This window comes from Colletes gigas, unplaced genomic scaffold (genome assembly GCF_013123115.1).
Source record: "Colletes gigas isolate AHSC1104 unplaced genomic scaffold, ASM1312311v1 Colletes_gigas_Sc00070, whole genome shotgun sequence".
In the NCBI taxonomy this organism is placed as follows: Eukaryota; Metazoa; Arthropoda; class Insecta; order Hymenoptera; family Colletidae; genus Colletes; species Colletes gigas.
Genome location: NW_025106699.1, coordinates 67,402 through 80,951, shown reverse-complemented (window position 1 = coordinate 80,951; position 13,550 = coordinate 67,402). Strand labels below are relative to the sequence as shown.

The window sequence follows — 13,550 nt, the reverse complement described above, 5'->3', positions numbered from 1 at the left end:
CACTGGCCGGGAACTTTTGAACGCGTTAATTTACTTATTCTGCAAATAAACACCTAAGAAAAATAAATAGCGCCGATTTGTTTTGTAGTATCCTTTCACGTAATTTGCCCTTATATATGATAGTAATAAAAATTTCTCAACGCTTTTCTTTTGAAAGAAAAATCGCAAAAACCATCTGGCCGGGAACTTTTGCACGCCACTGTATATCATGATTCAGGTAAAAGAAGATCAACAATGTCAAAATATTAAAATTTAAATAAAAAGGACTGCGTTGGGTACCGAAATTGCAAGAAAAAAAACAAGAACTTCAAAATGTGATCAATCGTGCCTGGAATGTAGAATTTTTTACTGATTTTCTTTGAAAAGAACCGATTCATTGAAACGCAAAAAAAACTAAAACTAAATCATCTTGTTAAAGTACAGAAAAATTAAAAAATATCGTTTACTGTCAAGTTATTATCTATTGACAATAGTCCATAATGTTTAAAGCCTACAAACTTTAGCTAGATTTGTCCAAACTGTACACTATTTATTAATTTAGTAACGATACATTTATTATAAATTATTTTTGCATTCATTGTGAAAAATCATGCTTTATTTAATGTAAATAAAATTTGTATTGAACATTGACATAGACGGTTATTGCTTATGTGAGAGTTAAACTAAAAATATTTATATTTTTTTTAGGTGTTAAAATTTCTATAGCTACTATGTATTTTGTATACAGAGTGCTCGGTAACAAGGGGAAAAATTTTAATGGGAGATTCTAGAGGCCAAAATAAGACGAAAATCAAGAATACTAATTTGTTGATGGAGGCTTCGTTAAAAAGTTATTAACATTTAAAGTTTTGCCTGTATTGAATTTTTTTCTCGAAAATGGGTAGGATTTCGGGGGTATGTCTATTCACTAAAAATGATTGTAATTGACCCTCGTAACTAAAAATAATTTTTCCGGAACGATTTGAAATTTTTTAATTTTGTTGAAAAATTTCAGGAGCCCCCGTGTCGATTTTTCTTAAAAATTTGTTTTTGATTTTTAGTAATTTTGTTTGACGCCCTTGTTGTAGGTACTCATGAGCTCTACTTCTATAGTAAATTTCATTGAAATATATTCACTATTGTAGGAGTTACAGTCGTATGAAAATTGGACCATTTTTATGGAGTTTTTCTCACTTTACAGGATCAAGGAATAACTTTTCGCATAATTGTCGAATTTCTACATATTCTTCGCCAAAATATGAGTTGTTTGCATTTTGAAACATTAAAATCGTCCAATCCGTTAAGGAGTTATGATGTTTTAAAGATTCATATGAAATTTTGGGGACCATTTCTAGCCTCACATTAGATTTTCGGTAAGGAATTTTTTTCTCGAAAATGGGTATGGTTTCGAGGGTATGTCTATTCACCAAAAATGATTGTAATTGACCCTCGTAACTAAAAATAATTTTTCCGGAACGATTTGAAATTTTTTAATTTTGTTGAAAAATTTCAGGAGCCCCCGTGTCGATTTTTCTTAAAAATTTGTTTTTGATTTTTAGTAATTTTGTTTGACGCCCTTGTTGTAGGTACTCATGAGCTCTACTTCTATAGTAAATTTCATTGAAATATATTCACTATTGTAGGAGTTACAGTCGTATGAAAATTGGACCATTTTTATAGAGTTTTTCTCACTTTACAGGATCAAGGAATAACTTTTCGAATAATTTTCGAATTTCTACATATTCTTCGCCAAAATATGAGTTGTTTGCATTTTGAAACATTAAAATCGTCCAATCCGATAAGGAGTTATGATGTTTTAAAGATTCATATGAAATTTTGGGGGACCATTTCTAGCCTCACATTAGATTTTCGGTAAGGAATTTTTTTCTCGAAAATGAGTATGATTTCGGGGGTATGTCTATTCACCAAAAATGATTGTAATTGACCCTCGTAACTGAAAATAATTTTTCCAGAACGATTTGAAATTTTTTAATTTTGTTGAAAAATTTCAGGAGCCCCCGTGTCGATTTTTCTTAAAAATTTGTTTTTGATTTTTAGTAATTTTGTTTGACGCCCTTGTTGTAGGTACTCATGAGCTCTACTTCTATAGTAAATTTCATTGAAATATATTCACTATTGTAGGAGTTACAGCCGTATGAAAATTGGACCATTTTTATAGAGTTTTTCTCACTTTACAGGATCAAGGAATAACTTTTCGAATAATTTTCGAATTTCTACATATTCTTCGGCAAAATATGAGTTGTTTGCATTTTGGAACATTAAAATCGTCCAATCCGTTCAGGAGTTATGATGTTTTAAAGATTCATATGAAATTTTGGGGGACCATTTCTAGCCTCACATTAGATTTTCGGTAAGGAATTTTTTTCTCGAAAATCAGTATGATTTCGGGGGTATGTCTATTCACCAAAAATGATTGTAATTGACCCTCGTAACTGAAAATAATTTTTCCAGAACGATTTGAAATTTTTTAATTTTGTTGAAAAATTTCAGGAGCCCCCGTGTCGATTTTTCTTAAAAATTTGTTTTTGATTTTTAGTAATTTTGTTTGACGCCCTTGTTGTAGGTACTCATGAGCTCTACTTCTATAGTAAATTTCATTGAAATATATTCACTATTGTAGGAGTTACAGTCGTATGAAAATTGGACCATTTTTATAGAGTTTTTCTCACTTTACAGGATCAAGGAATAACTTTTCGAATAATTTTCGCATTTCTACATATTCTTCGCCAAAATATGAGTTGTTTGCATTTTGAAACATTAAAATCGTCCAATCCGTTAAGGAGTTATGATGTTTTAAAGATTCATATGAAATTTTGGGGGACCATTTCTAGCCTCACATTAGATTTTCGGTAAGGAATTTTTTTCTCGAAAATGGGTATGGTTTCGAGGGTATGTCTATTCACCAAAAATGATTGTAATTGACCCTCGTAACTAAAAATAATTTTTCCGGAACGATTTGAAATTTTTTAATTTTGTTGAAAAATTTCAGGAGCCCCCGTGTCGATTTTTCTTAAAAATTTGTTTTTGATTTTTAGTAATTTTGTTTGACGCCCTTGTTGTAGGTACTCATGAGCTCTACTTCTATAGTAAATTTCATTGAAATATATTCACTATTGTAGGAGTTACAGCCGTATGAAAATTGGACCATTTTTATAGAGTTTTTCTCACTTTACAGGATCAAGGAATAACTTTTCGAATAATTTTCGCATTTCTACATATTCTTCGCCAAAATATGAGTTGTTTGCATTTTGAAACATTAAAATCGTCCAATCCGTTAAGGAGTTATGATGTTTTAAAGATTCATATGAAATTTTGGGGGGACCATTTCTAGCCTCACATTAGATTTTCGGTAAGGAATTTTTTTCTCGAAAATGGGTATGGTTTCGAGGGTATGTCTATTCACCAAAAATGATTGTAATTGACCCTCGTAACTAAAAATAATTTTTCCGGAACGATTTGAAATTTTTTAATTTTGTTGAAAAATTTCAGGAGCCCCCGTGTCGATTTTTCTTAAAAATTTGTTTTTGATTTTTAGTAATTTTGTTTGACGCCCTTGTTGTAGGTACTCATGAGCTCTACTTCTATAGTAAATTTCATTGAAATATATTCACTATTGTAGGAGTTACAGTCGTATGAAAATTGGACCATTTTTATAGAGTTTTTCTCACTTTACAGGATCAAGGAATAACTTTTCGAATAATTTTCGAATTTCTACATATTCTTCGGCAAAATATGAGTTGTTTGCATTTTGGAACATTAAAATCGTCCAATCCGTTCAGGAGTTATGATGTTTTAAAGATTCATATGAAATTTTGGGGGACCATTTCTAGCCTCACATTAGATTTTCGGTAAGGAATTTTTTTCTCGAAAATGGGTATGGTTTCGAGGGTATGTCTATTCACCAAAAATGATTATAATTGACCCTCGCAACCGAAAATAATTTTTCCAGAACGATTCGAATGTTTTCAATTTTGTCAAAAAATTGGTCCACTTACTGAATTTTTTTCTCGAAAGTGGACAAGATTTCGGGGATAGGTCTATTCAACAAAAATTATTGTAATTGGCCCTCGTAACCGAAAATAATTTTTCCAGAACGATTCGAAAATTTTCAATTTTGTCAAAAACTCAAATTTTGCCGAATTTTTTTCTAGAAAATGCGTTGGATTTCGGGGGTATGTCTATTCATCAAGAATGCTTGTAATTGACGCCTGTAACTAAATATAATTTTTTTAGTATGATTTGAAATTTTTTAATTTCGTCTAAAAATTTCATTACTTACTCGAATTTTTTTCTCAAAAGTGGATAGAAATTCAGGGATATGTGTATTCACCAAAAATTATTGTAATTGAGCCTCGTAACTAAAAATAATTTTTCCAGAACGATTCGAAAATTTTCAATTTTGTCAAAAACTTTCAAATTTTGCCGAATTTTTTTCTAGAAAATGCGTTGGATTTCGGGGGTAGGTCTATTCATCAAGAATGCTTGTAATTTACCTCTGTAACTAAATATAATTTTTTTGGTACGATTTGAAATTTTTTAATTTCGTCTAAAAATTTCAGTACTTACTCGAATTTTTTTTTCAAAAGTGGATAGAAATTCAGGGGTATGTGTATTCGCCAAAAATGATTGTAATTGAGCCTCGTAACTAAAAATAATTTTTCCAGAACGATTCGAAAATTTTCAATTTTGTCAAAAAATTTGTCCACTTACTGAATTTTTTTCTAAAAAGTGGCTAGGATTTCGGGGGTAGGTCTATTCACCAAAAATAATTATAATTGACCTTCGTAACTAAAAATAATTTTTCCAGAACGATTCGAAAATTTTCAATTTTGTCAAAAAATTTCACAACTTGCCGAATTTTTTTCTCAAAAGTGGATAGGATTTCAGGGGTATGTGTATTCACCAAAAATGATTGTAATGGAGCCTCGTAACTAAAAATAATTTTTCCAGAACGATTCGAAAATTTTCAATTTTGTCCAAAAATTTGTCCACTTACTGAATTTTTTTCTAGAAAGTGGCTAGGATTTCGGGGGTAGGTCTATTCACCAAAAATAATTATAATTGACCTTCGTAACTAAAAATAATTTTTCCAGAACGATTCGAAAATTTTCAATTTTGTCAAAAAATTTCACAACTTGCCGAATTTTTTTCTCAAAAGTGGATAGAAATTCAGGGGTATGTGTATTCACCAAAAATGATTGTAATGGAGCCTCGTAACTAAAAATAATTTTTCCAGAACGATTCGAAAATTTTCAATTTTGTCCAAAAATTTGTCCACTTACTGAATTTTTTTCTAGAAAGTGGCTAGGATTTCGGGGGTAAGTCTATTCACCAAAAATAATTATAATTGACCCTGGTAACTAAAAATAATTTTTCCAGAACGATTCGAAAATTTTCAATTTTGTCAAAAAATTTGTCCACTTACTGAATTTTTTTCTAAAAAGTGGCTAGGATTTCGGGGGTAGGTCTATTCACCAAAAATAATTATAATTGGCCTTCGTAACTAAAAATAATTTTTCCAGAACGATTCGAAAATTTTCAATTTTGTCAAAAAATTTCACAACTTGCCGAATTTTTTTCTCAAAAGTGGATAGGATTTCAGGGGTATGTGTATTCACCAAAAATGATTGTAATTGAGCCTCGTAACTAAATATAATTTTTTCAGAATGATTTGATATTCTTGATTTTTGTCATATTTTGTCAAATTTTTTTTTTACTTGCAACTCTCGAAGAAGAAATACAAAAATAATGAATAATTTTAATTCATTCGTTATTCACGAATTATACTAGCTAGTTTATTCGTTACTTGTGAATTACAAATAAATCGAATTTATTTATTTTAAATAATGTTTGCCTAACACTGCTATACTGTATACGCAAAAAGTGCCACATGTCAATTTTCTAGTAAAATTTTTTACTATTTATCCTTTTCAAATTTAAAGGTTATGAAATATAATGTCAATATAACAAACTATTTAGTTATAAATCATGTAAATTTATAGAGTTATTTTGTATAAATTGTTATAAAAATGATTATATGTATATTATGTATTAAGATTTAATTTTTTAATTTCTTTTTATATCGTTCCACAATATTTTTAATATTATTCTTCTGTTATAGGAAATATACATAATAAAGATTCTTCATATCGTGCAAGACTTTCTTTGTTTTTCTTATATATCAAATTTGTATTTACTGAAACACGTAAACAATCTTTGCCCTATTTTCCAAGTAATTTTATCAGTTCTTCTTTGTTATTTTCCTCTAAAAACCACTCGTTTCCAGAATTTTCAACAACACCGAGCGTAAAACTGAACCAGGAGAGAGGCTTTAACACTTGGCATGCGGGCAACGTATTTTTACGTTTTTTGCAGTCTGTCATTGGAGCGCGGGTCACGTAAAAATACGTGTTTAGTAGATTTGTGATGGATAACGGATATTTTCGTAATTTCGTAAAAATATCATTTTCTGTGTTAAAATAATCATACAGTATATATTTAAGTGTAAAATAAAAAACGTTTCGTTGATAAAAACGAAGTGGTTTTCGATTTACTGTGATTTTAGTTAATAACCAAACTTCCCACGAAAAATCGCCCGCTGCACGCGGTAAGTTGCCGGCGAAGTATACCCGCATACCAAGTGTTAATATAGGCCATACGGAACGATAATCTGAACGTAAACAAACAAGGCCAAACATTGACCGTGGTATTTTCGCTAAAACTCCGGAGAGCCGATATAACAATCTTCTAACACTAAAAGCGCTAATAATGAGACACCCTATGTAAGCAGGAAAATAAAGTAATACGTCATCGGTAAGTTTCGGTACCTAGAGCAAACGTAGGTTAGATTGCCGCTGTTGGATTATTAATAAATAATCCTTCACAAAACTGAATCTAACAGTGAGAAACACTGTCCATTGTCTGTAGTCGAAGACCGTATTGGCACCATCGGTTCTAGGGGCCTGGATCTCTCTTTGTCATCGAAGGCAAGGGAAATAAACACGATTAAGGCAATGGTTTCTTTCTTTTTAAGGGGGTCTTCTACTGTGTCGGGTCAAAAAAATTCATTTTTTTTTTTTACATGAATAACATCTAAAACTCATGTAGAATACGTGGCTAAATGGATTTTTTGAAATTCGATGCCGTTCAGATGTTGTAGGCGTAGAACGAAATAGGTGTTCGGAGCGCGCTGGTGGCGGGTGCTGTCGTGCGTTCCTCCTCAATATTATGTCATTCTTCGGTCATGTACTTGTGTTTATTATGATTTCTGCTTATGAACGACCGAGTCTTTTTTCATATCAGACGCAATTGTGACAATTGACAATTACATATGCGAACAATCACGAACTTTCTAAGTACGTTCGCTTAGTCGGCGCAGTACGCGACAATTGTTGATATTTCGAGAAACTGAAAACTCCAAAACTCCAATTCCACGAAGAATGGTTATCGAGCCACAAGGATTGTTCCATAAATCATATTGGCAGCTCTGGTAAAATGGAAATTGACGCTATTATTGAAATGTTTTCACGTTCTATGGAGAAACATGGCGTAAAGTACCTAACATACATTGGAGACGGAGATAGCAAAACATTAAAAGGTATTTTGAATGCTAATCCGTATACAGATGAAAAACAAGTTGTGAAAAAGGAGTGCGTAGGTCATGTGGAAAAGAGGATGGGCACGAGACTTCGCAACATTAAAAAAAATCACTAGGGAATCGGTGGAAAAGGACACGGTAAACTAACTCAAAAAGTCATTGGTGAATTGACGAATTTCTATGGCTTAGCCATACGACGGCATCCTGATTCAACAGATGATACGAAGAGAGAGATTTGGGCTTCTTTTTATCACTGCAGTTCTTCTGATGATAATCCGCAGCACGATTATTGTCCGAAGGGTGAAATCAGCTGGTGCAAGTGGCGTAAAGCAGAAGCTTTAGGACTCCTCAAGAATTTTAACCACTCTAGAGTTCCTTTAAAAAGTCAAGTTTTAGAAATAACTAGCATTCCCCATCTCGGCTTCGCCCGATCTTGTGCAAAAGCAATTTATGACCAGACGATCGTCCTGACATATATATCCGCGATAATGCAATTCTCTCGCGAGAAAGCGCTCGAGAAGCTTCGCCACCTGGCGGTAACATCGCAGTACTGCTACGGGCGAGGTATCGCACGGGCCGAATACGCGCATGCGCGCGCAAGTAGACTGTCGTATACAGGGGTCACGTGGTCTGCCAAACAGTCGTACACATGAAATCTTTGCATATAAATTACATGTTAATAACGCGCTTCTGAGCCACGCTACATAGCCTATGTCCGTTCTAGAGTATGCACGAATAACGTGTCAAAATTTGAGGAAGATCGGTTCAATAGGTCTTGAGTTTTGCGCGAACATAAAAATCGGCTCTCTCTTTATATAATAGCCATTATTTAACACCATCATAAAAGTGCGCGTATAACGCATATTCGTAGAAATTTTTCGATGTTTTTTTTTTATAAACCATCAGTGAAAGTAGACCTTTCCAACGCATGTACTCTTTTGAAAATCGGTTGAGTGGTTCTCGAGTTATAAAATCACGAACATAGGACAACTTATTTTTATATATATAGATTAAGCCGATTTACGAAGACTTATCAAAAGATGATTTATTAATCGGATGCTTGGGAGCTGAGACCCAAAATAATAACGAGTCATTGAATTCCCTAATTTGGACATTCGCCCCAAAACACATTCATTCTGGGCCTAAGGTGGTTGAAATAGCTACTTTTTTGGCAGTCATCATTTTTAACGATGGATTTGAAGGAGTATTAAAAATTATGGAAACATTGGGATTGAAAATTGGCACCAATTCTTGCAAAATCGTCTGACTTCGTAAAAAAATCTCGGATTCAAAATCGAGAAGAAAATTCACTTCTGCATGACTTCCAGGAAGAAACTGAAGGTGTACTGTATGGTCCAGGCATTGCAGATTAACGGTAAGTAAAATTATCTTTGTGTCATACGTACTTGAACTTCAAACGCGTTTTTCTCGAAACGCATTTTCTTGAAGCGGCGCCCACGATATCTCAAAAAGTCTTCAACCGATTTCGCTATAATTTCGTACACATCTTTCATACACCTCTAGTTTTCGTGTGAACTAGGATAATTGAAATATTTTACTAATTTCTTGTTCTGTAGCTTAAAAGGTTGAAAAAAAAAATACGAAGAATTGACTTTTTTCTTAAAAGCTTTGTCAAATGTTCAAATTTGAATATTTTTATTTAATTCTAGTTCACACGATAGCCATAGATCTACATATTAAAATGCTGTTTGATTTTTCAATTTCAGATGAATAAACAATCGTCGATCATGGGCGCCATCCGTCAACATTTTTTATACATGGTCATCATTCCAGTGCTATAAAGCTAATTATTGTTATTATTATGCTTTACAAAAATTTGTAAACAAAGTTCAATAATTAATACACTCGATATAAAAGTTATAACTGTGTGTGTTTCTATTATTCCTCAAAAAAAATTCCGAAAGAAAGTTGAAAAAAACAGCCTTCACGGTAGAAGACCCCCTTAAGTGGACGCCAGTTTTCCTTTTTAGGGGACCTAAGCGACGCGTCACTTCTTGTTCAGTTTTAGCAGAGTGAAGACGTCCTTCTAAACCAAAGAATAAACTTTCATTTAGTAAAAGAAGGACTTACTACTTTCTCACCCAAATCCAATAGCCGCCAATAACGCGGCGATCTCTCGATTCTCTTGGCACGTAAAACGACGACAATAAAGACAGTTCAGGTAAGAACTTACCTGAGGGATATTCGCGTTAAGCTGACGATTCAACGAGTCCCGTTCCTTTTCGACCTCTTGCAGCCGCGCTTCCGTTTCCTGCAGTCGTTCCTGACTCTCGCGTAACGATGCCACCAACTTGTCCCTCTCGTCTAGCATCGAGACCATCAGCTGCTCGAAGTTCGCTTCCTCGCTGGAGAATTGCGAACTTCGCTGGCTGATGCTGTCCTCCGCGATAGTCGGCATAACGTCGCACATCATATTCCACATTTTGCGTGTATCCTAATTCTATCACCCTTGGGACACTTGAAAACTCCACTCGAAACGCACCGCGATCGAGAATCAAAATCACAGACACTCGCGATACCTTTTAGTCCGATTTCGATCTCTTTAATTAGTCATTTTCCTCGTTCCTTCGATCTTGTTGCGTACCTAGTCCGATAAACTAATTTTACTTTAAGGAATACCGACTACCTTCGCAGAGAATTTTTTCTTCCGTTAACTAGCTCGAATAACCGTTCAACAGTTTCGCGTAGCCGGCTGCGAGCCGACTCACCGTAATCGAAACTCATGTCTCATTTTCACCACCGTGCGTACCATTCTTACGTCCATGTATATTGTTGTTTACGGAAAGGGATAATCGATGCGTTGGCTCACGAGGCGATCGCAGACGAGTAAGTGAAGCCCCTTTGAAAAATCGATCGATAACTTGGAAAACTCGAGCCCCGTAACACGCGATCGGATAGATCGATATACGGACCCCGTTCGTCTGCCAAGTAAGTTTTGACAGATCACGAAGAGGATTCGCCGGACACAGTGCACGCAGCGCACCGCTTTTGATGTCTTATGCACCTACCCGACACACGAACCCTTCCCTTTCCATTTCGTCTTTTTTTCGCATTCGTACCATCTACTTTCAATCGAAACACCTCGATGCGGATCTGACACCCACGGAGCGCGCTCGGCTCTCTCCCGGAGCCGGGCAGGCGTGACTGACAACCGTGGAGAATCGACGATCACTCGGTACGCCACCGTATACTTTCCACTTCGATCTCGTTCAGACGTAGTTTCGCCATATCTGTAGAACACTTGTGTATCGCTGATAAAATTCGCGACGTATGGAGTAGACGAAGCTCTGTCCCGGGTCAGAGACTCTGCACCGTTCAATTTCGCCCTCCTGCGAGAATTTCCCGATTTATCATCTCACCATTCGAGACTCGGTTGACGGAACGATTCCGATCGTACGTACGAGCACTGCGCGAAACGCGGATCACCGTGCAACAATCGGCATTTCGATGGCATTATCGCGGTGAAGCCGAGCACTGACACACCTACGAGTTCGTTCCTACCGCCCAGCCTCTATGCTACTCCATTTCCGATACTGGCGGCCATCTTGCGCCTTGACGTCACCCTCCGTTCCCGAAGGCGCGCCCGACTCCACCCGAGCGCCGGACGACTCTGACCGACCAGTCATGTTTACAACCAAGCGGTAGGATCGATGATCGTTTAGGCCGAGTCCCCAACAACGAGCTCGTCTCGAAACGGAGCGGGAGATTTAATTTTCCCTCTGCTTTTACCTACGCACAGAAATAAAATGTAAATAAAATATTATCGATAAAGTAAAATAGCATTTCATTTAAATTATAACGCAGTAGAATTGGAAATAAAATATTTATAACCATTAGTTTTTAATACGCTTAAAATTTATATTACAGAGTGCATTTGTTCAATTTATTTTAAATGTCAATTACTTAATTACAAATTTTGAAACAAAGTAAACGTTTAATTAATATTCAAGTCTCTTCAAGAAAAATTCGAAATGCAACAGATATTTCAATTACAATAAAGAGAAATTTTACAAAGATTCATTACATAGATTAATGGCATTGATCTCTACGTTTCGTCAAAGTTTAAGAAACAGCTGATATGGACAATTTTATTTTGTAAATTCGACGATGTTTATCACGGCAATTTTGATCGAGGTGAAAGAATAGAAGGCTTATCTTCCCGAAATACGGAGACTGCGCTAGAACGTGGGATGCTGGATGATCAATACCAACCGCTGTGTCAGATTCTGGACCACAGAATACAGTGGAGAGAGACAGAAGCGAGCATCATGAAAACAGTGACGCATACTTGCATACCAGGAGCTACCGGTAAGTGGGCCAATTTTGATCCAGAACACCCCCAAAAGGTGTAAAATTAACAAAACTTTTGTGTCTCAATAGAAATATTATATTCTAAATGATTTACTTTTCTTATCCCTATATCATCCTAAAAATTACAAATTAAATTTCTATTTATTTCTCTATTCTATTTTGCGAATAATTAATACAACAAAGTGTCATGCTTCAAAAATATCTCTGAAATAAAAAAAATTTTTTCTTGGGAGTGTTTCGGGGAAACACCAACGCGACTGACATCTTTAAAACTTCTCTGTTCACCCGATAACTCTGCATTTGTCCAAGTTTTAGATCTACCTGGAGAGGATTCAATCGAGGATATCGCTGAATCAGTAGACGAGCTGCGCGAAAAATTGGCGAATATGAAAAAATTGATGGAAGAACGAAAAGGCACAACCTTGGGCGAGATAAGCGCCAAGAAGAGAAAAGAGACTTTAGATATCATAGATGGGAATTTTCTGTCTTGGATATTCGGCTCGGCATTAATCGTCATCCTGAGCGTCAGTTTCTACGCCTTCTATAATCTCTATCATGCGGTTTTGAAGAAATTCCCATCTCATCACACGGAACTTTAAAGGATAGGTGGTTCTTGGTTTTCGTTGACAATCTCTACGTATTCTTTCGCATAATAATTAACGTAGTCATGATTTTCAGAGAATGTTGGCGAATCCTTACGATCAGTTTTGATGAAACTTACGATACAAGTAACAAAACGTACGTACGACTTTTTCAATCGTCTTGAATGTACTCTTCCATATCAACGACTGATAAGCGAGAGATTATCCATGGAATAAGTCTAGAACATGTTCCGTCACTCTTAAAGAGAATTACTAGCGATTTCACTTGATCTCGTTGAAAATTTCAGCAAAATCTTGTGAAGATTCTGAAGTAAAGTGATTTATTGAGAAGATACTAGAAAATCGAATAGCAGCAAAAATGTTCCTTTCGCATAAGTTCGAGGACTTTTAACAAAAATTTTATAGAATTCTTTCCGATCGAAAAATGCTTCTTCTTAGTTAAACCGGTTTCTGCATGCATCTTACGAATAGACATAAAGTTTGCCATCTGATGGCAGTTTCACGTAAAAATCCATTTATTGAAGAACTGCTACGTTACGCATTGGAAAAAAACCAAGTGCCTTAAAACAACATTCCACGATATACATTCCTGTACGTTCGCATGTACAGAATAGGCACAACTTGATGGTTATACAGGCACTTATAACGAATTACCCGAATAATTATTTTGATTTTGGATGCAGAAGAAAGTGGTTCGGATAAGAGTTTCGATCGAGAAATCACAGTTATTATTTCAAGTTGATCGTAAAAAATGAGGCTTTAAAGTGGCTCGTTTTGAACGCCTCTCTTATAGCGCTTCACAAAATACTCTCTTATACTTTTGATACTTGTCTTTTACCGAACACAGGTGATTTGTTCTATAGTATTATCGTTTAATATATTCAGTTATATCTTCCTAGCATTTTACTTCGGTATGAGAAATAAGAGTATTGATTAGAGAGTATCACCGATGTCGCAAGTGATATTCAGTTAATTGATAGTACAGATGCAACGAACTTATTTATTTACGCATTTTTTAT

The 13,550-nt window shown here is 35.0% G+C and overlaps 2 protein-coding genes across 12 annotated transcripts in view; one reads left to right on the top strand and one right to left on the bottom strand.

Moving 5' to 3' along the window:
- LOC122403695 (liprin-alpha-1) overlaps positions 1-11,203 on the bottom strand; it is a 170,510-nt gene extending 159,307 nt beyond the window's left edge. For 10 of the 11 annotated variants that reach the window (XM_043407377.1, XM_043407380.1, XM_043407386.1 and 7 more), the window contains exon 1: positions 9,792-11,203. In XM_043407377.1, coding sequence (XP_043263312.1) covers positions 9,792-10,040 — 249 coding nt within the window. In that variant the 5' untranslated portion in view covers positions 10,041-11,203. The remainder of the gene's footprint in view (positions 1-9,791) is intronic. The other variant, XM_043407378.1, reaches the window with a different exon arrangement.
- A 38-nt stretch (positions 11,204-11,241) lies between these two features.
- LOC122403698 lies at positions 11,242-13,526 on the top strand. The gene is made up of 4 exons (XM_043407390.1): positions 11,242-11,366; positions 11,753-11,926; positions 12,245-12,535; positions 12,608-13,526. Exons 2-3 carry the CDS (start codon positions 11,809-11,811, stop codon positions 12,526-12,528), a joined length of 402 nt encoding a protein of 133 aa, XP_043263325.1. The 5' UTR covers positions 11,242-11,366; positions 11,753-11,808; the 3' UTR covers positions 12,529-12,535; positions 12,608-13,526.
- Positions 13,527-13,550: the final 24 nt, after the last annotated feature.

Bases quoted from the DNA above. Each gene is read 5' to 3' on its own strand.
- LOC122403698 (XM_043407390.1), top strand. From the start codon at position 11,809: ATGCTGGATGATCAATACCAACCGCTGTGTCAGATTCTGGACCACAGA. The intron at 11,927-12,244 runs GTAAGTGGGCCA...TCCAAGTTTTAG, and splicing joins TTGCATACCAGGAGCTACCG to ATCTACCTGGAGAGGATTCA.